A 24923-nucleotide genomic window follows, 5' to 3' on the forward strand; every position below is an offset into this window, starting at 1 on the left:
TGGGCGAACACTCCCTTTGTCTAAGGTTTATTTCTGGGATTTCGCACAACCCAGGATTCAAATCATGAATCCATAATGGGCTTGGATTTACAACATTATAAATGAAATGTGCTCTACTTGGAAGCAGCCGGGCCCCCTCCCCTTTCGATGTGTTGTGTGTGAGACTTTAAGAATCAAACTGTAAATTACAAATTGTTTTTGATCCCTTTACCCCTGGTAATAAAGTGTATATTTGCTTTCTTACTCTTCTTATATTTATTGTTTGTTTTCCGGCACTGCTGTAACTGAAACCTCGTCGTCCCGTATATACTGGACTGTATGTAGCAGAGATGACCGAGGGCTCTCGCGCTCACTTTATAGAACTTTGAAAACCCATCGGTGCAAATTATAAGTTTGTATCATGATGTCTGGTGTTTTTGTGTCTGTTGGTTTGTTTTTATTTTGTTTTATTTTGCAAGTTGGTTATTAGATGCCGCTCCAGCCAGCCAGAGAATCGTCGTCGCCCTGCCCTCTCCCCCCTGTGCCGCAAGCAGCAGGCGCACCTCGCAAAGGGAGGGCGCCCTTCCTCTCAGCAAACCGATCGTGCCTTTTTTTTGTTTGCCGATGCCCGTGATGCCGCCCCGGGCAACCGCCCATGTCGCCCGTATCAAAAACCGCTACTGGTTGTATGTACAGTTCATTGTAACCGATGTAACTTTCTATAAAGTGGTTTCAATAAAACAGAAAGGACAAATAAAAAGACAAAATAAACTACTGCATAACTAAATGAGCAAATACAATAATGTAATTTAAAGGAATTTAATAATGTAGATTTCTGTGGCCTAAAGGCATTAATTTTTCCATTATTTTTGCAGAAAAAAGAAAATTTCCCTTGCCAAAAAATTTAACAGGGTTATAATCGGGTGTGTAAGAAAGTGGGGAGGGTTTTCATGGCTTACTATCTATAAATAATAATAATAATAAAATAAAGATCTGGTTTCTACTATGCAGATTTTCACCAATCACAGGGGTCCCAGAATGTAACCTCTGAGATAATCTAAGGAATACCGTGTGAAAATTGCTTCCATACGTAGTGCTTTGACACATATTAATGTCAGCAGGCTAACGTCTTGATGCATTCCCAATCATCCAGGAAAGTAAATCTCCAAAGGTTGATTCTGTTCATCTGGATGTGTTCAGTGGGAGAAACGTTTCGTCATTCATCCAGGTGACTTCTTCAGTCTCAGCTGACTGCAGGTTTTCCCAATCTTATAATGACTATGCATAATGATTGGTTTCAGTCATTATGCAAATGTACTGTTTATAAGATTTGGGGAAACCTGCAGTCAGCTGAGACTGAAGAAGTCACCTGGATGAATGACGAAACGTTTCTCCCACTGAACACATCCAGATGAACAGAATCAACTTTTGGAGGTCAGCAGGCTAACACACTTTGAATGGTGATACATTTTTCCGTGAGTGTATTTCTGGTGGTTCCAATGCCATAATAGTTCACACATCAGAAGATCACTGTTTCCACTGAGGAAAGAGACAAATGCCTTTGGATGTGCTTCAGGGAGAGCATCCGGCATTAAAAATAAAAGCTACCCAAAGAAATCTGTGGAACAAGGGAACAGCCAAAAGCAGCTACTGTAGTTTAAGCATGTTAGTGTGGCAATATTAGTACAGCTGAGACTCCCATCCCACCAGGATTTTCTGCTCTCCAGACTTCTCATTTAATGATTATTAAATCAACCTAAGCCTCTCCCACATTCATTACAGTAGTTTGTTTGAACACATTTTAATTGCACGTTTGAAGGAAACCTCATCCTTTTAGCATTGTGGAGTGGAGTGGAGTGGAGAACAGCCAAATCTCCTCCCCTGAATAAACCTCCACCTGTGCCACTGAAAACAGTTAAATTAGTTTGAATCTAAAATCATGACTCCAGCTATTTGTTGTGAGACCAGTTGTTTATTTTCACACCGAACTGTTTAATAACAAGAACTTTACACAGAATTAATCAAATTTAACTAATGCTTTGACAATACAAACTTAAAATCAACAAGCAGAAATTTACAGCTCCTGAACATGTGGATCATAAAACAACGTTTGGACTTCAGGGATACAGTAAATACACTCAAATGAAAGGAGGAGCCAAAAGTAGAAGTTAAATAGAATTTGAATTAACTTTAACAAAAAAAAAAGAAGTAATCTGTAATCTTTTAAAATGGTCCTGATGTGTGCTGCTGTTTTTTACTTTTAACAATTCTTTGCTGCAACTGTGAATAGGGCTTTGGAGTTGACGTCACGGGAGGGGGCGTGGCCACGATTTTGGGTTGAGCCGCCATGTTAGTAGGCCAAACAAAGGGCTACAGGAGCAACAGCACATGGAAACATCAGCTATGGCTCGCACTTGCTGTGTTGTCGGTTGCAATGTTATATTGCACGATTGGGAAGGGAATAAGGAATAATCTTTTTATCGTTTCCCCTGCTGGAAGCAACGTGAGGGATCTCATGTATGTTACCAAACGAAGACGTCAGGCTTTGATAGCAGCGGTGAGACGAGCTGATATTGAGTTTTCTGCCATTATTTTTTGTTGATGTGCTCCCGACATTTTCATTTCAGTATGTTCATATTGCTCTTTATAGGCTCAAACATCCTAATGTGTGATCCAGCAGAATTATGTTCTGTTTGTGGAGTAGCTTATCGGTGACAACTCCTCCAGACTAGCAGGTGGAATTTGCCTTTTTTGCGGACGGCTCCTTTTGCCTTTCAGTGCAGGCGGTGTGTTTATGTTCTCATCTAGAGCAATTTTTGGGGCAGCTGCTGAGGAGAAGTCAATGTTATGTGTGACCTCTGGCTGTATCTTGGTCATATAGTCAACCTACTCACAACGTGGAGGCTTAAAAATGGCCAAATCTTGTACCCAACCGTCTGTGAATTAGATGTGCACCTCCAGGGATTTATAATTCCAAAAATGATGCGCTGACTCCACAGACAAGGTACGACAAGGTATTAGGGTAGGACAATGGTGGAAGGTCTCCAGGGTTTCTACTCCACTGCCGTATTTTATACGGGTCCACAACCGATGCATGCTATTGTTTCCAAGTACAGTCTCTTGGCGCCGGGCTCAATCGCTCTCGATACAGTCATTTGACTTTTGAGCTGATTTTAAGCATGGTTCTGGCAGTCGTCCTTCCAACACAGTGTGTTTGTTTTGATTCGTGGCCTTCTCAAATGGCGCCGTGCTCCCACAATGCATTGCGGCATTACGTCAACTCCAAAGCCCTATAGAGATCGACAGACCACATGACTTTCGCGCATTGCATGCCGGTAAGTCGTGGCAAAACAATCCAAGTACCGCATCAAATGCAAGCATTTGCAGCACCGCAAAACGTTCATTCTCCGGTTCCAATAAATTCTTGCTTTTTCTTTGCCCCCCAAAAAGGTATGTACAAAACGAAGGAGAACAATGCCGGTCTGTACAAAGACAGACTTCATGAAAAGTCAAAGATAAGATACGAGGAAAAAATCAAACCAGTGAAAGTGTCAGACCCTTACGAGCACACAGAGGGACAAAATACGTTAGCGTGCTGCCCAACTTTCACCACGCTCATATTTATAATCATACGGTTCTTGGAGTGAGTGCATACACTCATGAAGTTTAGTAACTTCAGGTCACTGCAACAAGCCCAGGTACAGTTTACCGACGGATGGGTGCAGGACCTTGAAATGCACCGTGTAGAAAGTAAAGACCATCGTACGTATCATAAGTTTACCAGTCTCACAAATCTTCTTCATAAATACACATTCGTTAACCGTTTATTAATAGGACCTTTGAGCTCAATGGTAATTAATTAGTAGTGGAAATCATTTCTGGTTCATCACAGAAATGTAGCAGTGACAATAATATTGTATGCTGTAATCGTACTGGGCAATTAGTGATACAAAACAACTGTTTTATCCTGTGAATAAAAGTAAATGTTTTTGTCAATGTGCCATAATAACAGAAGCGAAACGCAATATTGTGTCAGGACAATTCACTATTTATGCACAATAAACAAAGGAGCATAACGCGACAATTTCTGTTCAGCGCCAGACTTGCTTGTAACCTATATCACCAATTATGTTATGAAAAATGACGCATTAACTACAACAGCAGACTGACCTTCGTGTAAATGCTTGGAGCAGACTAACCTGTGAGCTGGAGTGTTCTGGGACGTTATATTTGATCTTTGAATGGCTGCAATCCAGTCGCCTCTTTGTTACTTCGGAAACATGGCTCGAACAATTTCTCTTCAACGACGTAATCCGATAACAACCGATCTCTTTACCCGTCGGCTTCCCGTGGCTGTCATGCGACCGGCTATTGCAGTTAATAATACAACAGCTTCTTGCCATTTTTTGTGTTTCTTTTTATCGCTGTATAACTGATTTCAATTGAAAGCCTGCATGCGCTAGTACCGCTTGCCACGAGTTCCCAGAATTCTTTGCGGTTTTACCCCTGAGTGACGTCACATTTTCAATCTCTATAAGAATGTGTTCTTTGACTGATTAAATAATGGTTACACTGACTCACTGCTCCACCTTCTGGTACAAACTGGTATTACATGGAAGTACAGCCCAGCACCAGTTTATCTTGAGTTTCTTTTTTCTGGACACAAAGTCACAGCGGTTGTTGTTGCCTCAGAAAAAAAGTTAGATTTGGGGAAAAAAGCAAGAAGTTAAAATGAAATGTAAAAAAAATAATGTTTCTATGCACATCTGCAGTTTAGAAACATGTCAGTTTGGTAATATAAAATAAAATGTATTCCTATAACTTTTATATCCTAAGAGAACAAAGATTAAAATGTAACAGGGATAACATTTTAGAATATTAAAATCCCTCAAAGGGAAAAAAAACTTGATGTGCACATCTATACTTGCAACTTCCTAAATAACATCCAGGATTATTCACTGCAGGTCCAGAAATCAGAGCTACCTCATCAGATCCAAGTGTGACATCAGCTGCACTCTCTACAGGAGATTCCAGCTGAACTCTGTGGAGCCTGATCTCAAGGTTTTTAAGTCTGACCCTGAAACCAGAAGAGGATCTTTCTGTCTCTTCAGATCCATTGTGATCCAGTGATCACAGTCCTGCATGATCACGCTGATGTTTGCACAGAGCAGATAATGAAGTGAATGTTTTTGCACATTGGTAACAGTGAAACAGTTTATTTACAGCGTGGGATCGTTTGTGTTTGGAGTATGAATTGAGATTCATGAAGCTTTTGTCACACTGGTCACAGCTGAAGTTCCCTTTAACGTGTGTACGTTCATGAAGGTTACGATTACTTGATTGTGAGAAGCTTCTGTCACAGTGTCTGCACTTGTATGGTTTCTCTCCTGTGTGGACTCGTTTATGCTTTCTAAGGTCACATGCAGTGGTGAAGGATGACCCACACTGGTCACAGAGGTGCTTTTTAACCCCACTGTGACAGAGTTCATGTATTTTTAATTCACTCGGTGTGGGGAAGCCTTTCCCACATTCTTTGCAGTAGCTCATTTTATCTCCAGTGTGTCTACGCTGATGTAATTTTAGGCACCGCTGCTGATTGAAAGTTTTTCCACAAAGGTCACAACGAAACGCTTTCCCACCACCACAGCGATGACAGGGTCGAGAACTGGATCCATCTGTGTCGCTCTGCTTCTAAACAAAGACACAAACACAGTGTAAGTCGGGGAATTCCTTCAACATTTTTGCAAGAATTAATAAATAGCACATTAGAATTGATGAACTGCCCAGCACTGCCGTTATATGCAGTATAATCCCTAACAGGCAAACAGTTTATTTTCTAGAATTTTTCAAAACAGTTTCCTGTTCGTCATTTCCTTGTTTTCTTTCTGTCCTGTCAATTAAGGTCAAAATAAATAAACGAGGAAAATACATACCTCACAGTAACTGCACTTGTAGAGTTTCTTTCTGGTGTGGATCTGTTGGTGTTTTTTCAGGAACCGTAGAGTTGTAAAAGCCTTATTACACAGGTCACATTTATAAGGTCTCTCCATAGTGTGTGTAAACAGGTGGTGGTGCAATTCTGTGTCTGTTGCGTACTTTTTGCCGCATTGATCACAGTAGTAATCACCATGTAGAGTGTGAGTGGGTAGTTGTATATTTTGGTATCCTAACTGGCTGAAAGTTTTTCCACACATGTCACAGTCCTCCACCTTAATTCCAGGGTGGGTAACTTGATACATCGTTGAGCTGCTACACTGAGTGAAAACTCTGCCGCACTGATCGCAGCTGAGCGCTTTAACTTTGCAGTGTATGAGTTGGTGTGTTTTTAAGTGTTCAGGCTTAGTAAAAGATTTTCCACACAAGTCACAGCTAAATTGTCTCTCTTCAGTGTGGATGAGTTGATGACATTTCAGGTTAGACTGCCCAATAAACTCCTTCCCACACTCGTCACAGCTGTATGTTTCCTCCGCCTTATTTCTGTGAAGTTTGTCGGCCTCTTGAGAGCACTGACTTCTCTCTCCATGTTGGTCCTGCAGTGACGGAGATACAGAGGCAGTGAGTGAAATGCAGTCCTCAAACAAACTGAACCTCCCTCCATTAACACTTTTGAAGATGCCAACTGCCACTAGAATTTTAGATGATTCCCTAAAATATTTAAATACAGAAACAGTGACTAGATCAAAAGAAAGAGGACAATATGTCTGTGAAGGCTCTCAATCATCCAGGTCATCGTAGTCAAAGGAGCTTGCAAAGAAAAGCGTCTGGACTTCTTTAAGTTTCCTTGAAGACGTTTCACCTCTCATCCGAGAAGCTTCTTCAGTTCTAAGAGTAACTGGTGGAGAGTCCCAGATTTTAAGCCCTATGGGAGTGTTCCCATGGACGCTGTATTGATACTCTATGTAATCACACCTTCACCAAAACCTTGGCTGGTTGTGACCCATGACCTTTTACGATTAGGTAGAGGATCAAAAGGGTGTCCATGGATCTGATTTCACTTTTATCTAACATATATATATTCCACATGGCAGTACCTTTGTCTTCATACATGAAGATAATAGAGTTAATGATTTGTCCGTCTAAAGCAATGGTTCCCAAACTTTTTTTTTTGCTAGGCCCCCCTTTGTTTGACAACACAAATCTTCACAAAAAACAAACAAACAAACAAAAAAAAAAAAACACATCCTCCAACCACACACACATATTTTGTTTTCAAACTTCATTCATGACTTTCTACAATGGCAGATAGAGACAAAAATACTGTTAATCTGACTATCTTCAGGTTTTACACACTCACACATAAACACGCAGTTACTGTCCCTCCGTGTAGAAAGGCAGAAGCGTCACTGTGTAATTATCTTACATGTAGTTGTTTTCAACATAGTTATCAATACATTTTTCAAAAATGCCTCTCTGTGCAAAATGGGTTCAAAACATAAACAACTGTGGGATCCTGTTTGTCCGTGATTTGGACAGGGGGAACAATGATGAAAAAATATTGCCGTAAACAGTTTATTTTGCAACACCACTAAACAAACGATAGTGTAAAATGTTCTTGAAACTCTCAATTTACCTGTCATGAATGAAGACCAGAATAAACAACTAGCCTCTGAAATAATGGTAAAGGAGTTAGAAAATGCCATGAGAAACCTGAAAGCTAATAAATCGCCAGGAAGTCATGAGTTCACATCTGAATTCTACAGGGAGTGCAGAATTATTAGGCAAATTGTATTTTTGAGGAATAATGTTATTATTGAACAACAACCATGTTCTCAATGAACCCAAAAAACTCATTAATATCAAAGCTGAATGTTTGTGGAAGTAGTTTTTAGTTTGTTTTTAGTTTTAGCTGTTTTAGGGGGATATCTGTGTGTGCAGGTGACTATTACTGTGCATAATTATTAGGCAACTTAACAAAAAACAAATATATACCCATTTCAATTATTTATTTTTACCAGTGACACCAATATAACATCTCCACATTCACAAATATACATTTCTGACATTCAAAAACAAAACAAAAACAAATCAGCGACCAATATAGCCACCTTTCTTTGCAAGGACACTCAAAAGCCTGCCATCCATGGATTCTGTCAGTGTTTTGATCTGTTCACCATCAACATTGCGTGCAGCAGCAACCACAGCCTCCCAGACACTGTTCAGAGAGGTGTACTGTTTTCCCTCCTTGTAAATCTCACATTTGATGATGGACCACAGGTTCTCAATGGGGTTCAGATCAGGTGAACAAGGAGGCCATGTCATTAGTTCTTCTTCTTTTATACCCTTTCTTGCCAGCCACGCTGTGGAGGACTTGGACGCGTGTGATGGAGCATTGTCCTGCATGGAAATCATGTTTTTCTTGTAGGATGCAGACTTCTTCCTGTACCACTGCTTGAAGAAGGTGTCTTCCAGAAACTGGCAGTAGGACTGGGAGTTGAGCTTGACTCCATCCTCAACCCGAAAAGGCCCCACAAGCTCATCTTTGATGATACCAGCCCAAACCAGTACTCCACCTCCACCTTGCTGGCGTCTGAGTGGGACTGGAGCTCTCTGCCCTTTACCAATCCAGCCACGGGCCCATCCATCTGGCCCATCAAGACTCACTCTCATTTCATCAGTCCATAAAACCTTAGAAAAACCAGTCTTGAGATATTTCTTGGCCCAGTCTTGACGTTTCAGCTTGTGTGTCTTGTTCAGTGGTGGTCGTCTTTCAGCCTTTCTTACCTTGGCCATGTCTCTGAGTATTGCACACCTTGTGCTTTTGGGCACTCCAGTGATGTTGCAGCTCTGAAATATGGCCAAACTGGTGGCAAGTGGCATCTTGGCAGCTGCACGCTTGACTTTTCTCAGTTCATGGGCAGTTATTTTGCGCCTTGGTTTTTCCACACGCTTCTTGCGACCCTGTTGACTATTTTGAATGAAACGCTTGATTGTTCGATGATCACGCTTCAGAAGCTTTGCAATTTTGAGACTGCTGCATCCCTCTGCAAGATATCTCACTATTTTTGACTTTTCTGAGCCTGTCGAGTCCTTCTTTTGACCCATTTTGCCAAAGGAAAGGACGTTGCCTAATAATTATGCACACCTGATATAGGGTGTTGATGTCATTAGACCACACCCCTTCTCATTACAGAGATGCACATCACCTAATGTGCTTAATTGGTAGTAGGCTTTCGAGCCTATACAGCTTGGAGTAAGACAACATGCATGAAGAGGATGATGTGGACAAAATACTCATTTGCCTAATAATTCTGCACTCCCTGTATGAAGCATTCAAAGAGGATCTTATTCCTATACTGAGAAAAACATGCAATCTTCGCCTTCGCTGAGAGCCAAAAGAAGTTTGGCTCTCAGCGAAGGCGGTCGCACTTTCCTCCTCTCCTGCCCTTATCTTCCCTGCTTTGCTTCTTATGTCCTTGTCTTGTCTTGTGTTTTTACTTTTCCCTGGAACACTCTCTCACAGTCTGTTTCTAAACCTAAAAGAGGAATTATGGATTTGATCAACTGGTCTCTGAATGCAATTGACACCCCTTTCTCAACGAGAAGTCTGGGCTTGGGTGAGCCTGAGTGCTGAAGATATCTACCTATTTGGAACCATGGTAACAGGGTTCTGGCTGATCGGAGCTGGCTTGGCCCTGACTTATCGAAGAATTAAGGAAGCGGAACCGGCTGTTCAAACCCCCACAAGGCTGCCCGCTGGGATTGGAACGATGGGAGAGGCGTGAGTTTCTCAAAATGGGCTGATTGAGTGCAGCACGGATAAGATCTTGGAGAGGCTACGGCTGCTGTGAATACTTGAATAAGATCTCTGACTGCAGACTGGATACATCTCGGAAGGGCTAGCCCGGAATAACATCTCTGGGCGCAAATTGGATGACATCTCGGGGAGGCACACTGCCGTGGGTTCTCAGAATCGGCTCCTTGAGCACAAGAAATGACAACATCACAGAACGCAAGTATGGCGAAGCTCGCGGCTCTCCAACGGGAGATTGAGAGACCAGTGTTGGACTGTAGAACTGCTTTGAAATTCATATGAGCTGTTCGCACTAAAGTAAAAAGCTCCATTACTTCATGCGGAGACCGGATGCGCTGTCTACACCGGCTCTCTCTCACCCTTTACCCGCCCCTGTTGCTTGTCTTGTGTTTCTATGGTGTATTGATAGTCATGTGCTTTTTGTGCTGAGGTGTTTTTTCTGTTATCAAACTGTTCTCCCACTAGGAGCTCAGTCTGAGTGGAGTTTTTTTTCTCCTCCTCTCACCTCATGTTATGTATTTTCGTTGTTTTTTTCCTATCAGCCTACCTTTCTGACATGTCTCCCCAATGTGATGTTTGTGTAAAGTTGGTCAGAAGGTTCCTTTGTAAGTGCGCATGCGCCATTAGCGTGCTGCCTGCTGTAACCCTAATTTCCTTCGGGATTAATAAAGTATTCTGATTCTGATTCAATTGGGCACTTGAAAAGACACAAATCCCACCTACCTGGAAAGAAGCAATTATATCTCTCATACCGAAGAAGGCCAAGGATAAGAAAGAATGTGGGTCCTAAGGCCAATTTCTGTACTTTATGTAGCTTACTGTATCTATACATCCATTGTGACAAAACGAATGGAAAAAATACTACTAACCTGATACATAATGATCAAGCTGTCTTTATACATAAACGTCAAAGCCAGGGTAACGCAAGACGCACTTTACACATAATGAACTAAATACAACAACATGCAGTTTATTTAAAAACTTATACGGCATATGCTTTCCTATAAGTTACATGGCTGATTTTAACCCTGTATTGCCTAATCGAATCCTAGATAATTTGACTACTTAATTTCTTCCAGTTGCCTTTCTTTGCCCCACTATTTCCTGTACACTGTCTTTCCTTTGACCCATGTGTCCCACTTGTACTGACACTTCTTTTTCTTGCCTTTCTCAATTTTATGCCGATGACATCCAGCTGTGCACGTCTTTAAAGGCTCATCAGATAAATGAGCTTCTAGCCTAGTTGAGGGAATAGTGACGGGCTCTCCAGTAATTGCTTTGTTTTAAACTCTTGCAAGTCTGAGTGTAATGTCTTGTAAAGTAATGCACAGGAATGTGAGATGTGAGAACCACAATGAAAATAACATTACAGAAGAAAATTGTGTATTGGAAAATTTCTTATATTAAGAATTGTGGCTTTAATATAAAACTGATTAACAGAACATGTGTTTCATCTTTACAAGTCTTGTTGCTTGAATTTCAGTAATGCATGTAGGAACAAGGCTAAATCTGGTGCCAGTTATAATGCTAATCACACAGCAGCAGCTGATAAAGTCCACACAGTTTCTTCCTCACCTTTTGTGTTGAATCCATCGTGACTGAGCTGAGTCCAAGTGGCTGAAAATGTTCCTCTGCTGCTCAGCGGTGATCAGCTGGGACACAAAACAGATCTTTATTAGGATTCCACTAGAGCTGCAGCGATTCATCAAGTAACTTGTTCATAAAAAAAAATTGCTTCCATGACTACTTTAACACTGTGGCTCTCAGTTGTCGACATGTAAGCGCTTCGTTGCGGAAATTTAGTGCATTAAATTAAACAAGTCACACTGCTGGAGCGCTGTACAAGCAGGATACTTCATTCACTGGCAGTCTCCTACATGCCTTCACTTCTGCTACATGCAGGGGTCCGCGGGGTTAACATAAGGGCATAACATATGCATAGGACAAGGAAGGGTGTATGTTAGCATACAATGAAAAAATTCTTCTACAGTTTCGTGACTGTTTTACTCATATTTGTGACTAAATACAGACATGCAATGCAACAGATCTACTAGCACATGATAATAAAATTTTACATTAAACCCATGCAGTCCCCACTTTTGAAATAAAGTTTGCAGATGAATTGTTAACTTGGTTTGATAGTGTTTAAATCAGGAGGCTTGCTGAAGGCTGACAACAGCAGCCCTACATTATATGACCGTGATGCCTTTGAACATCAGGGGTGAATCTAAAGGGGGGCGTGGGGTGCATTACACCACATTTGTTTCAGGACTTTAGTAGTGTTAGTATAATTGTATTAAATAATTGCATATTTAAAAAAAGTAAAAATATACACTACTGGTCAGTAATTCCTACAAGTGTTTCAACTTTTCTGGATCATTTCCAGCCCCCTGTGTCTGCATAAAAGCAGTGTTGGAACACACTGTGGTACCATACCCCCATGAGCACCAGCTGAACAGTATTTTACTGCAGAAAGTAGTGTGTTGCAACAAAAATTCCAAGAACAGGGAATCAACAATGGAAGAGAGACAGACCAAGATAAGACTTCAAGCCTTGAGCTAAGAGAAGTACTGCTGGGCCATGAAGCACCGCCATCATTCTCCTAGTTATTAATAATCTCTGGTTCTCTGTCACAGCATGTCTTTGTCATGTCTTTCTCAGTTCCTCACACCAACAGGTCTCTGCAGAAGGCTGCCCCTCTCTGAGCTTGGTTTGCTGGAGATTTCTTCTTGTTAAAAGGGAGTTTTTCCTTTCCACTGTCACCAATGCACTTGCTCATAGGGGTCATCCGGTGTAGGGTCTTTATCTCATAATATAAAACACCTTGAGGCAACTGTTGTTGTGATTTGGTGCTACATAAATAAAATCAAATTGAACGGAACTTCTTCATTCAGCTGAAAATCTTCTGTAAACAAAGTAAAATCAAACCCAACATTCAATCCACAACATGATTAAAAACATTCCTCTTCTCCCAAATCAAGAGCTGCACATTAACTAACCACCACAATATATTTGTCTTATTATACTCTATGCTTTTAAATATTCTGCTCTCAAAGGAGGCGGATGCATCTTTCACCCTCTCCTTATCTTCCCTGCTGCTGCTTCTATATCCTTGTCCGGTCTCGTCTGACTCTAACCCTGAGAGCCTCTCATTCTTGCTCTTGTTCTCTAAAACCTAAAGAAGAAGAACTGTGGATTTGATCAACTGGTCCCTTAATGCAATTGACAATGTATTCTCGATGAGAAGCCTGGGTTCGGGAGAGCCCGAGTGTCCTGGAGGGACGTTCCCTGCCGCATACATGATGGACGGTTGGCAAAAGTGGCACGTTGTGTGCCTAGCAGGACTGTCTATTGAGGACATTGAAGACATCTACCCGTTCAGAACCATGATAACAGGGCTCTTGCTGATTGGAGCTGGCTTGGCCCTGGTTTATCTGAAATGGAAGAAAGCGGTGACTGCTGTTCAAAACCCCACAAGGCTTGCCGCTTTGACCGGAAATGTGGGAAGAGCTGTGAGTGATCAGTCTGTTCTTACTGAACCCAAGATGGGAAAGAGCTTGGAGGAGCTGATGAATCTTAAACGGCAGATACACCTGAAGACCAGTGATGGACGCTAAGAACAACTGTAAAATTGATGCAACCTGTTTGTTCTAAAACAACATATCCATCATTTGTCATGTGGCCACCCCACCACTCCCGACAGCGCCAGCTGAATGCATGAAGGCCGAGGCTGACAATGCTTGAAGGTTGACGCCAACGAGAACAACAATTCTTCCACGAGATACGATAACAGGAACGAACTGACTCTCCTGCCCGATCCCTCAAGGCCACCCGCGTAGGCTGGGGACTGTTGATCGTCACCTAACAGGTGAAAGGACACTTTCTCAGGCTGAACTCAAGACTGTGTGCGACACGCTCGCACACATTTACAATGATACTGATAAGCCCTCACCATCACCCTCCCTTCCTCGAATCCAACACCTCCTCCCATCAGATGTGGACAGCGGCTCATCAGGACGTGCGGTCGCAAGATTGCAGCATCCCAGATGCAGCTGTGTACATTGGCATACCCCCCATGCTGCTTGTGTTGTGTTTCATAGTGTTATGGTGTGATGATATCTGTGCTTTTAAGTGCTGGAGTTTCTGTCTTCTCCTCATGCTGAGTCCTTTTGGGGAAGTAGGGGCAGAAATTCTTTTTTTCTCCTGATCTGCCCTTCTGTGTTACACATTTCATTATTTTTTCTACCTAGCCTGACCTGTCTCCCCAATATGAAGTTTGTGTATTGTATGAACGGTCGGCAAGGTTTGTCATCTCAGTTGCAGGAAACTGCAACCAACAAACAAAGGCATCCATTCATCAATTAACATTGTTTGCTTTCATCTCTGTTTCGTTAGATTTTGGTAACATCTTCCTGTTCATCACTTTACAGCAGCCACACTCACTACAATGAGACTTTGTAGGAGTTCAGTTCCTCTCATGTGCTCATCCACAGCAGCTGGACATTAAACTTTATTGTAATCCCACAAAGGAAAAATTCACTTGTTGCAGCGGCACAATGGAAAGGAAGGAAAGAGGAACTTGAGATGTATGAGAAAACAATAAAACAAAATACATGAATGATATACATGATGATACATGAAAATGAATGAAGAAGAAAAATTAGCTGTGTTTATGCAGGTGTTCAGCCTCATTAACAGCTGCTTTCTAAACAGGAAGCAAGTTCATGTGAGCTTTGGTCTCACTCTGAGAGTACACAGATCTGCCAGTAGGGTGGTCTAAAAGATGTTTCTACACTGCACATGATTTAGAGATACATAAATATTTCTATCCGGAGTACAAACCACTTCATGTCAAATCTAACGTTGTTAAGTGACTTTTCCAACAGTCTGTTGATTTACTCCTGAGGCTGACCTAACAGCACAGGCTTATTGTCTGAGAAAAGCTGCCGATGAGCCAAAAAAACCTTCAACTCTGAAAAGTCAGCAAAGAATAAGAGAGAGAGAGCTGGCATCAAGGTTAGAGACACTATCTCACAGGAACAAAAGAGAGAGAACACCAGAGGGATTTGCTGCTTATCTCTTTAGAAAACGGGTCCAGGGCCACATGTTCACCTGGACAATAAAGTTATAGTGACCCTGATACTGCAGCAGATCGCTCTGATTTCCTGTTATCACTTAAATAGAAACGAGGCTGTAGAGGTTTGGTGCAGGCAGAAAAACAGCTGCAGGGACAATGAAAAGACTTTTCTGCTCCAACTTCTCCCAGCATGCTGAGCTAATGATTAGTTGGTGTTTTTCTCCAAACACTCTCTCACTCTTCTCTCAACGTGTTCACAATAAACTGTGAACAGACACCGAGGAGAGCAGCAGAAGACCTCATTCAGGAGCTAAACTCAACATGAACTGAACTCACAGTAAAGTTAGCTCGGTGCTTACCTTTAGATGAGCCCACAAACCGAGAGAAACTCCGCGATGAAGCTGCAACTCTTTCCAAACACAGGAAACAGATCAGGGAGCAGAGACCCACGTGGTTCACGCTGATCTCAGCTACGATCCAGGAGACAAGGGTGGGCAGATCGATGCAGATATCGATCAGGACGTTGGTAGTGGTTTATGATCGATACTTTAGTTCGTTTCTCTCCTCTAAGTTCAACGCTTTACTCCCGTTTCACGTAAAAACACCTCTCTCTGCTCGGCTCCTGTCCTGCACACACGCACACTCTTTACTAGTGATGTGACGTTCTGTATCGAGGCTTCGGAGCGCGTATCGAGGCTTGCTTCATTTATGGGAGGAGCTGAAAATGATGACGTCCGAAGCCTCGCTGCCCGGCTGTACCACGTGACTGGTTCATGAAGTGGTTCGAACTTTGCCGCGAGATATGACAGCGATATAAACCCTCAGACTTCAATCAAAATGTAGGTGTTTGATGGAGAGTTGCGGTTAGAGAGAGTTTGGAGACAGTTTGGAGGTTTATGAGAGTGAGGAGAGAAACTCAGGAGAGAATGGAGCCAGCTAAGAAGAGGAGGATGTCCTCCCCTGTGTGGGAACATTTTGATCTTATTCCTCCCAACAAGGTATGTAAATTTCTACAGAAGATGTATTTTCATAATACTGATGGTGCAATACAATTTATGTTAAGCTGTCTGTACTTTTGTACAAGGTGAAGTGTTTGCTATGTGCCAGGGAGCTGGGATATAACAACAACACCTCATCCATGCTTAGGCACTGCAGAGCTTTGCATGAGAATAAGGGGAACACCGATTGTGGAGCAAGACCAGGTGAGCCATCAAATGCCAGGATAATATAGCATGCAGTAATGTTACTAACTGATATAACAATATTATACAACTGTTATAAGTTACGTGTGTGATATTTATATTTGTGCTTTGTCTTTATTGTCTTTCCTCAGAGAACAATCTCAAATAGATGAAGACCTGGTCAGCATGGTGATCGAGGACTCCCAGCCATTTAGCATTGTGGAGGACAAAGGATTTAAAAGATTTGTTAAATCATTAAATCCCAGCTATGTTCTCCCCACTAAAAAGGTCATAAAAGCAGTGAAAATTTAGTTTTTACAGAATAAAATGTGAACAGGCAGGACTGTGTAGCTGTCCATACCTCAACGTTACAAAAGCACAACTACTGTCCACACCCCAACCACACCTCACCTCACAGTAAATGATCATTTCCATTTCAAGCATTTCCAAATAATCATTTTCCATACTGCCACTATAAATATACACAGTATACTGCATCACTACAATATACATGTTTTACACACTCCTTTTGTTGTTGACATTTACAGGCTGTGTGCAAAAGGCCACACTCTTCAAATTCATGCCAGCTATTATTTTTACGTCCAGTAGGTGTCCTACTAGAGCAAATGAAGCTTCATGAAGCTTCGCGTTGGGGTGAACCAATTGGATGAAAAGCTTCAGTGCTTCATGGGGCTTCATCTGCCCATCACTACTCTTTGCTGCTCTGCTGTGATTCGTTACTGTGATCACGTGACTGACAGACAGCGAGAAAGAGAAGCGTCTTATGAAGATCTCGAAAAGTTGATTCTGTTCATCTGGACGTAGCGTTTTTAGTGGGAGAAACGTTGATTGATCAACTCTCTGTGAATGGTACTCATGGCCATTGATCATTGGGCTTTGATCAGTGGATCAATGGTCATGAGAATTTGCATAATCATGATTAAGGAACTGACCTCCCAGCCCATTTGTTCCTTCAGTGGGCTGGTTTCAGTCATTATGTAAATGTACTGTTTACTGGGGAAACCTGCAGTCAGCTGAGACTGAAGAAGTCACTTGGATGATGATGAAACATTTCTCCCACTGAAAACACTACGTCCAGATGAACAGAATCAACTGTTGGAGATGTAATTGATCATACCGAGGTATGATCAATTACGATTATTAATAGTGCCGTCAGCATTAACACATTAACTTTAAGTGCATTTAAAACACGGCAGGGCATGGTGCTTCCTGCCAGAGAGCAGCAGGTCCCCCTCCCGAGAACCCTCAATGTCTACATGCATTTAAAATTGATAGGCAGGCACCGGCACCAGAGGTGAGCACCCTGGTGACACACCTGCACCCCAAGGCCCTGCGTGTGTGGGTGGGTGTGGTGGAGCGGGAAGAGGGAGGCAGTTGGGGATTCAATTCCAATTTTGACCTCCAAGCAATGAAGGCCAAAGCTCGGCAGCTACAGCGTAGATACAAGAAATCTGGTTTAACTGTTGATGCAGAAATCTACAAATACCATGTACTTCAGTATAAAGACTCCATCAACAAGGCCAAACAAAGTTTCTACTCAGGTATTATCAGTTCTTATGAGGGTAACACAAGGATGTTGTTTTCAGTTCTCAACAAACAAATTCAACCCCCCCAACGCTTCACTTCTGAAACCTGTAGCTCCTTGATGCTGTTCTGGACTACAAAAATCAATAACATCCACCAGCAACCCAGTTCAAATGTTGTGTCTACCCCCTCTCCAGAACCTTTTCTCTATTTTGAGCTGTTTTCCACTTTTCATTTCCCTGATTTATCTGATATTTCTGAGTTTATATGTAGATCAAAGCCTACCACGTGTCATCTTGACCCTATGCCTACAGTGCTTGTGAAATCTTGCCTCTCTTCCTTACTCCCACTCATCTCTGCTATCGTCCACTCTTCACTCACCACCGGTATCTTTCCCTCCGTATTCAAGATTGCTTCAGTCACTCCCATACTGACAAAACCTTCTTTAGATCCTAACAACTTTCTAATCCACCCTTCATCTCTAAAATACTTCATTCACACCTGGTTAACAACAGAGGAGGAGCCAGACATTTGAAACACCCGGGGCTTAGCCCTAAAGGGTAGTATGCATGTGGGATTTTTTTTTTTTTTTGAGGGGGGGGGGGGGGGGGGTGTAGAAATGACTGAAAGATTAATAGGCTCTGTTTTGAGTTTTGTTCAAAAAAGAATGACTTCATATAGGGAAATATATATATCACACATGCAGGACACCTTAAACTAGTTTTTTAATTGAGCAGCAAGACAGAACGAAGTCAGGCTGTATCAAGACACAGGGACTAAACCCCAATTCAACCAGACCCAGAACTGATCCAGAATTAAAACAGGACTACAACAGTTCAAAAGCAGGATTACTGAGGACTTAACCAAGACATAACCACAATCAGAACTAGATGATAGTAGCACTAAAAATCATCATAGACCTGCACTACACTTATTTATTTAATTCTACCAAAGTACACTATTTAGATTGAGAAAAGTTTATATAATTATTTAGCCTTGTTGTGCAAACAAGCCTGCAAAACTTAATAAATATAGAATTTGAAAAATAGCAAACCTAAAAAGAAACACTAGGTACGAGATACATGAGGACCTATGATACAGTGATACTTTTAGTAAGCAACCATTTGACTAACATGTGTGTCTCACCTGCTCTTGTTCATCTCTGTTCTGTCCTCATTCTCCATCCCTCTCTGTTCCTCTCTCCCTCTTTGTGCTGACAATCATCAAATATACAGATATTTACAAACTCTTCAGATAAAAACACTTTTTTAATTGTAAGATCAAATCAGACTAAATGTTTATTTTTTTAGATTGATAAATATAAAAACATATTTGTTAACTTTAAGAGTAAAGAGAGAAACTGTCTGTGTTTTTTAATTGCAAATGGCACCAAATTGTATTCAAATTGAGCCACACTTATGGAGCTCCACAGTTCTTTTCCTGGTGTTGTGGTTGACATCTCTTGATTTTCCCATTTCAAAGAAACAGGCTCTGTGTTTTGCCTTATATGCATCCACAGCTGTGCCACCAATTTACTCACATGGACTCTACTAACCTATCAGAAGCTTCTTCAGCTCAGAATGGAATCCTCTGGAGTTTTCTTATTAATTAACAATAAACTTAGTGTATATGTACTCCTAAATTTAATGAAAGTGATAAAAATAGCTCTGTCTCTCTTTATTCTGAAATTTAACTAATTCAAAATATATTTCAATATTTATCTAAAACAAAAGTTTACTCTAAATTGATGTTGTACAGTAAAAATGTTTTATGTTTTCTCCCTAAAGTGTAAATATCTGGTTACAAATGTGAATATCCTGCTGTGTACTGAAATCCCTCTTGTTTTGCATACAAATATACTGAACAACATACAAAGCATAATATATAAAATAACATTTACCTGAGTTTTTTCTTTGAAAGAAGCCTCTAATGTCCATTCTTATATTTCAGTACATAACTGAAACCGATTTAGTCGGGGAGGGTAAGAACTGAAAATATGAAATAAACACATGTAAGCTAAGACTCTCTAAAAAAAATAGCATTTGTTCGGCTTTTCATTTCGCCATTTGTTGATTCACTTGAAGAGCAAGTAAAATAATATTGGTCAAGTGATCAGTTTGATATCAATCTTTCGTGATGCACCGTCATATTTACATTATTTGTACGGTACGAATGATTTGCTTTGGTACCTGCTCAAACTTCAGCTCTCCTTAGTATGGCTGGCTCCGTTTCTCCAACAGCGCACTCACGGGCAGCAGCTCCCCCCGCCCCCTCGCTCAGTCGCTTAGTGCCTGAGCTCAGATCATACCAATATCAGGGGGGGATTCACGCACAGTCGTAAATTCCCACAGTGTGCACTATGTGCTTCGAATATTGTGTGTACTTTTTGTTTTATACAGTTGTCAGCCAGGCATCTAACTATGAAAAAATTACACTCCAAAATACCCCGGGCTTCTGACAAAACAACCCGGGCTTAAGCCCCGTAAGCCACCCCCCCGCTCCGCCCCTGGTTAACAATAACATCTACAGGAGATTTCAATCTGGTTTTCTTTCATGTCACAGCACAGAAACTGCTTTACTTAGAGTCACTAACGATCTTCTAATCAGAGCTGACTCTGGTCTTCTCACCGTTCTCATCCTTTTGGATCTGAGCTCAGCCTTCGACACCATCTCTCACTCTGTCCTTCTAAGCAGACTCTCCTCTCTTGGCATCTCTGACACACCGCTAGCCTGGTTTCAATCATATCTACTCGACCGGCCCAGTTTGTTCATCTGAAATCATTCTGCTCTCGTCTATTCCCGGTCACTTCTGGTGTACCCCAAGGTTCAGTCTTAGGCCCTCTTCTCTTCATAATATACATCCTCCCTCTTGGTACTATTTTCCGCAAATTTGATCTTCACTTTCACTGTTTTGCTGATGACACCCAGTTATATCTCTCCTGCAAACCTGATTCCTACCTCCCAGCTTCTTCCCTTACAGAATGTCTATCCAAGTTAAAATCCTGGTTTACCTCAAATTTTCTAAAGCTCAGTGAGGATAAAACTGAAATCCTCCTTATTGGCACCAAATCCAACCTTTTGAAGGCAAACCATTTCTCACTCACCATCGATAACTCCACAGTTTTCCCTTCTCCTCAGGTTAAAGGCCTTGGTGTCATCCTAGACAGTTCACTTTCCTATAAATGTCACATCAATAATCTCACCTGTTCTGCCTACTTCCATCTACGCAACATTAACAGATTACGTCCTTCTCTTTCCACCCAGGCTACGTCTTGTTCATAGTCTCGTTACCTCCCGTATTGACTACTGCAAATCTCTCTTGCATGGTCTCCTCCAAATATCCCTCCATAAGCTTCAACTGGTTCAGAACTCTGCTGCTCGCATTATCACCGGATCCCCCTCCTACCAGCACATCACCTGTTCTTCAGGAACTTCACTGGCTCCCTGTGAAATTCTGGATAATACACAAACTTCTTCTGCTCACCTTCACTTCCATTCATAACCTCACACCTCCCTACCTTTCTGACCTGTTAAGCGCTACCTTGGGGTGGCTGTGGCTCAGGTGTTTGAGCAGCTCAGCTACTGATTGGAAGGTTGGTGGTTTGATCCTAGGCTTCCCCAGTCTGCATGCCAAATATCCTTGGGCAAGATACTAACCCCAACTTGATCGGAGTGTGAGTGTTTATTCGTTTGCACTTGAGTTTAGAAGTGCTTGAATGAATGGGTGAATGAGGCATGTTGTATACAGTGCTTTGAGTACTCCGGGAGAGTAGCAAAGCGCTATATAAGAATCAGTCCATTTACCTTTTCTGCCCACTCACGTTGATCTTCTTCTACTATCCAGCTTTGTGTGCCTTCCTTCGGCCTCAGCACCATGGGAAGCAGAGCTTTTAGCTGCTCTGCTCCCAGGCTGTGGAGCTCTCTACCCCCAGATATAAGAAACATTGGTTCTCTCCCCCAGTTTCAATCTCAACTCAAAACCCATCTGTTCAAATCTGCATATTCATTGTGAACCCACTGTTTGTTAATTTTATTTGTGCTTTTGTTTTATTGTTCTTCATTGTGTCTAGAGCAGAGCGATATGACCAATAATATTCATCAAGATATACATTTGAAAATTTGCGATAACGATATAACTGACGATATAATTGACACTAGACAAAATACTTTACAACTCCACAACTTTATTAGTGCAAAAAAATAAATAAAACCCATCAATGTATTTCCACTTAAACAAGCAGCTGTTTTTTTTATGTGCATTAAAGTTCTATAAAAATTTAACAGTGCAAATACAAATTCTTTGCTGACAGTTTAACCAAAAAGCATTTCCAGTGGAAACTGGCCGACACATCCTCAGCATAACCATGTATAATATCCACAAAACTTAAAACGAGGTTATACACACACAATACGGTAACATTATGTTGAAGCACAGTACGTATCACTCCGCGAGGCTCCGCCTACGATAGCCGTAAAGCTCCGACAATCCATCAAGCGGTGCGGCTTCGTAGCTCAGCAAAGTTGTACTAAAACATTTAACAGATTTTCGGGCGCCGTGTACATAAAATAGTTTCGAGGTCAGTAAACACAACCAGAGTTCATACATAAGGCACACGGTATTATAAGGGGCTCTGTCGACTTTCAGAAAAATCAAAGGATTGATTTTAAGTGCGCCGTATTTTCCAAACAACACGGTAATAACGACGGCCCGCTAGCATGCTCTACCAAAAATAGTGCTTTGTTGTGTGTCTGACGGACGAAAGCTAAACCAGTTCCACACCAGTGAAGCTGCAGCATTTTTACAAACCAGTTCTGATTCAAATAAAATTTGAATTTGATTCATCCGTTTCATTCAACGATCCACTTTCGCCCTTCTTATTCTGCGTCGCCGCCATGTGCGTATGTAAACAAAGGCATGCACGTTTTACCCAAATTCTATCGCCATATTTGATTTTCTTATCGTTGCCCAACATTACACCGGTATTACCGTGAACAGTATATGGCCCAGCCCTAGTTGTGTCATTGCTCTATTATGTGTTTTATCCTATTGTACAGTATCCTTGGGTGTCTTGAAAAGCACTTTATAAATAAAATATATTATCATTGTTACTATTATTATTATTATTATATAGCGCCAAGACCATTCCTCACCCCTGCTGCACGCAGCCACAAGGAAAACACCATCCAAGAGCCACCAGAGCCCCTAACCAGGTCATGACCACAACCCCCAGGTTAAGCTTCAGGGAAAACATCTCTAGGGACTCTCCAGACCCCCTAAGCCCATCCCTACCCCCATATCAAGCACAGTAGCGAAGGCGGGACCTCGGGACAGGACGACCCTCCACCGCCACTAGGTGACGGATGGAAGTAACCCAGAGGGATTGATCTAAAGTGGTGGCAGAGGCTGTATCAAGACTAATGTGATCAATTAGATGGTTTCTGTATTGGTTAGAATTAAGATTATTTATATTTTTCCAGTTCATGAGGACTGTTTTCTTGGCTATGCATAGGGCAGTAAAAACTGTTGTATTTTAGAAAGTGTTCTGTATATGTTAGACAATAATTTGGGGGTTTTAAGAGTAAGAAATTGTACCACACTGATTGAGTCCGTTATTACACTCTTAAATCCTACTACTTATCCGTGCGTCTTTCAGGATCTTACAAAGCTTCAAACGACATGTCGACATTATCGTGACTAATCGAGGCAGCCCTAGATAGTTCAGAAGTAAACCATGCATTATCTCAACCTTTATTTCCTTTATACGTTCATGAAGGGATACAACAAAATAAAGAAGAATTCATCAACATCTAATGGAAAATTGAATACATGCACAGTATAGCAGGTTCTCTCTCAGTGCAGCCAGCTGGATGAGGTTTACTGATCAAACCATGACAGAGAGATTCTATATTCAGGTAAGACAATCTTTAAGAAATGACAGAAAAATACAAACTGTAGGAACTACTTGTCAGTGTGGTCACATTCATCAGCAAGCAACAGACACGTTCAGGTTCAGTTGAGTTTACTTGTACCTGTAGGTACGTAAGCAGCTCATCCATCCTAAAATGAAAGCCCTTCAAATCAACACAGACAACAGAAACAGAATGAAACACAGTGAAGGGAAAAAAGAAGAAAATATGGAGAAAGGGCCATATGTTGTTTTCTTTCTCTTAATAGATGAAAGCATTCTGTTTGAAAAGTCTGTTTAATGATCTGAAGCAAGTTAAGTGTGGCAAACATAAAATCAGGAAGGGGGAAAATACTTTTCTAAAGTATTTCTAAATTTAACATCCAGGATTATTCACTGTAAATCCAGAAATCAGAGCTACCTCATCAGATCCAAGTGTGACATCAGCTGCACTCTTTACAGGAGACTCCAGCTGAACTCTGTGGAGCCTGATCTCAAGGTGTTTAAGTCTGACCCTGAAACCAGGAGAGGATCTTTCTGTCTCTTCAGATTCATTGTGATCCAGCGATTTCAGTCCTGCATGATCACGCTGATGTTTGCGCAGAGCAGATAATGAAGTGAATGTTTTGGCACATTGGTAACAGTGAAACAGTTTATTTGCAGCGTGGGATCGTTTGTGTTTGGAGTATGAAGTGAAATTCTTGAAGCTCTTGTCACACTGGTCACAGCTGAAGTTCCCTTCAATGTGTGTAAGTTCATGTCTGTTACAACCAGATGAACGTGAGAAAGTTTTGTCACAGTGTCTGCACTTGTATGGTTTCTCTCCAGTGTGGACTCTTTTATGGTCTTTAAGATGATCTGCAGTGGTGAAGGATGACCCACACTGGTCACAGAGGTGGTCTTTAACCCCACTGTGATAGAGTTCATGTTTTTTTAATGCACTTGATGTGGTGAAACCTCTCCCACATTCTTTGCAGTAGTTCATTTTGTCTCCAGTGTGTCTACGTTGATGCACTTTTAGGCTCCTTCGGTAACTGAAAGTTTTTCCACAAAGGTCACAGCGAAACGCTTTCCCACCACCACAGTGACGACAGGGTCGAGAACTGGATCCATCTGTGCCGCTCTGCTTCTAAACAAAGACACAAAGACAGTGTAAGTCAGGGAATTCCTTCAACATTTTTATCCTGAACATCACCTGAAATAAAGAGCATCTCTGCCAACATCCAGTAACATTTTACTGTTTACATTATAACGCTCAGCTTACTGAACAACATTAAGTCTTCATTTGTAGGTAATCTACTTAATGGGAAGACTGGTTGTTAAACCCCAAGCTGCTCTCCGATGCATCCATTGGAGTGTGAATGTTAGAAACATAGAAAGGGGAGGAGCTTTTAGAACTTTACTTTTTTCCAACAGCGGGAAAGTTTCAGGAGAATTGTGTCAGATTTGACTGAATATTCTGTACATGAAGTTTTCATGTCTCA

The 24923-nt window shown here is 41.5% G+C and overlaps 2 protein-coding genes across 7 annotated transcripts in view; both read right to left on the bottom strand.

Moving 5' to 3' along the window:
* The window catches only part of LOC145431194 (uncharacterized), a 40149-nt gene that overhangs the window by 8118 nt on the left and 7108 nt on the right, over positions 1 to 24923 (bottom strand). Inside the window, exon 4 of one of the 6 annotated variants that reach the window (XM_080306805.1) lies at positions 23861 to 24565. The exons of 3 other annotated variants lie outside the window; for them this stretch is intronic. In XM_080306805.1, coding sequence (XP_080162931.1) covers positions 23861 to 24565 — 705 coding nt within the window. Of the gene's footprint in view, positions 1 to 23268; positions 24569 to 24923 lie in introns of those variants that run through there. 2 more of the 6 variants (XM_080306804.1, XM_080306806.1) reach the window with 2 other exon arrangements.
* On the bottom strand, positions 1932 to 15505 carry LOC113028845 (uncharacterized). The gene is made up of 4 exons (XM_080306818.1): positions 15167 to 15505; positions 11306 to 11382; positions 5913 to 6509; positions 1932 to 5670 (listed from the first exon to the last, which is right to left on the bottom strand). The coding sequence occupies exons 2-4, from the start codon at positions 11321 to 11323 to the stop codon at positions 5110 to 5112; spliced, it is 1176 nt and encodes a 391-aa protein (XP_080162944.1). The 5' UTR covers positions 11324 to 11382; positions 15167 to 15505; the 3' UTR covers positions 1932 to 5109.

The sequence above is a fragment of the Astatotilapia calliptera genome, chromosome 9 (assembly GCF_964374335.1).
Source record: "Astatotilapia calliptera chromosome 9, fAstCal68.1, whole genome shotgun sequence".
NCBI classification, from domain to species: domain Eukaryota; kingdom Metazoa; phylum Chordata; class Actinopteri; order Cichliformes; family Cichlidae; genus Astatotilapia; species Astatotilapia calliptera.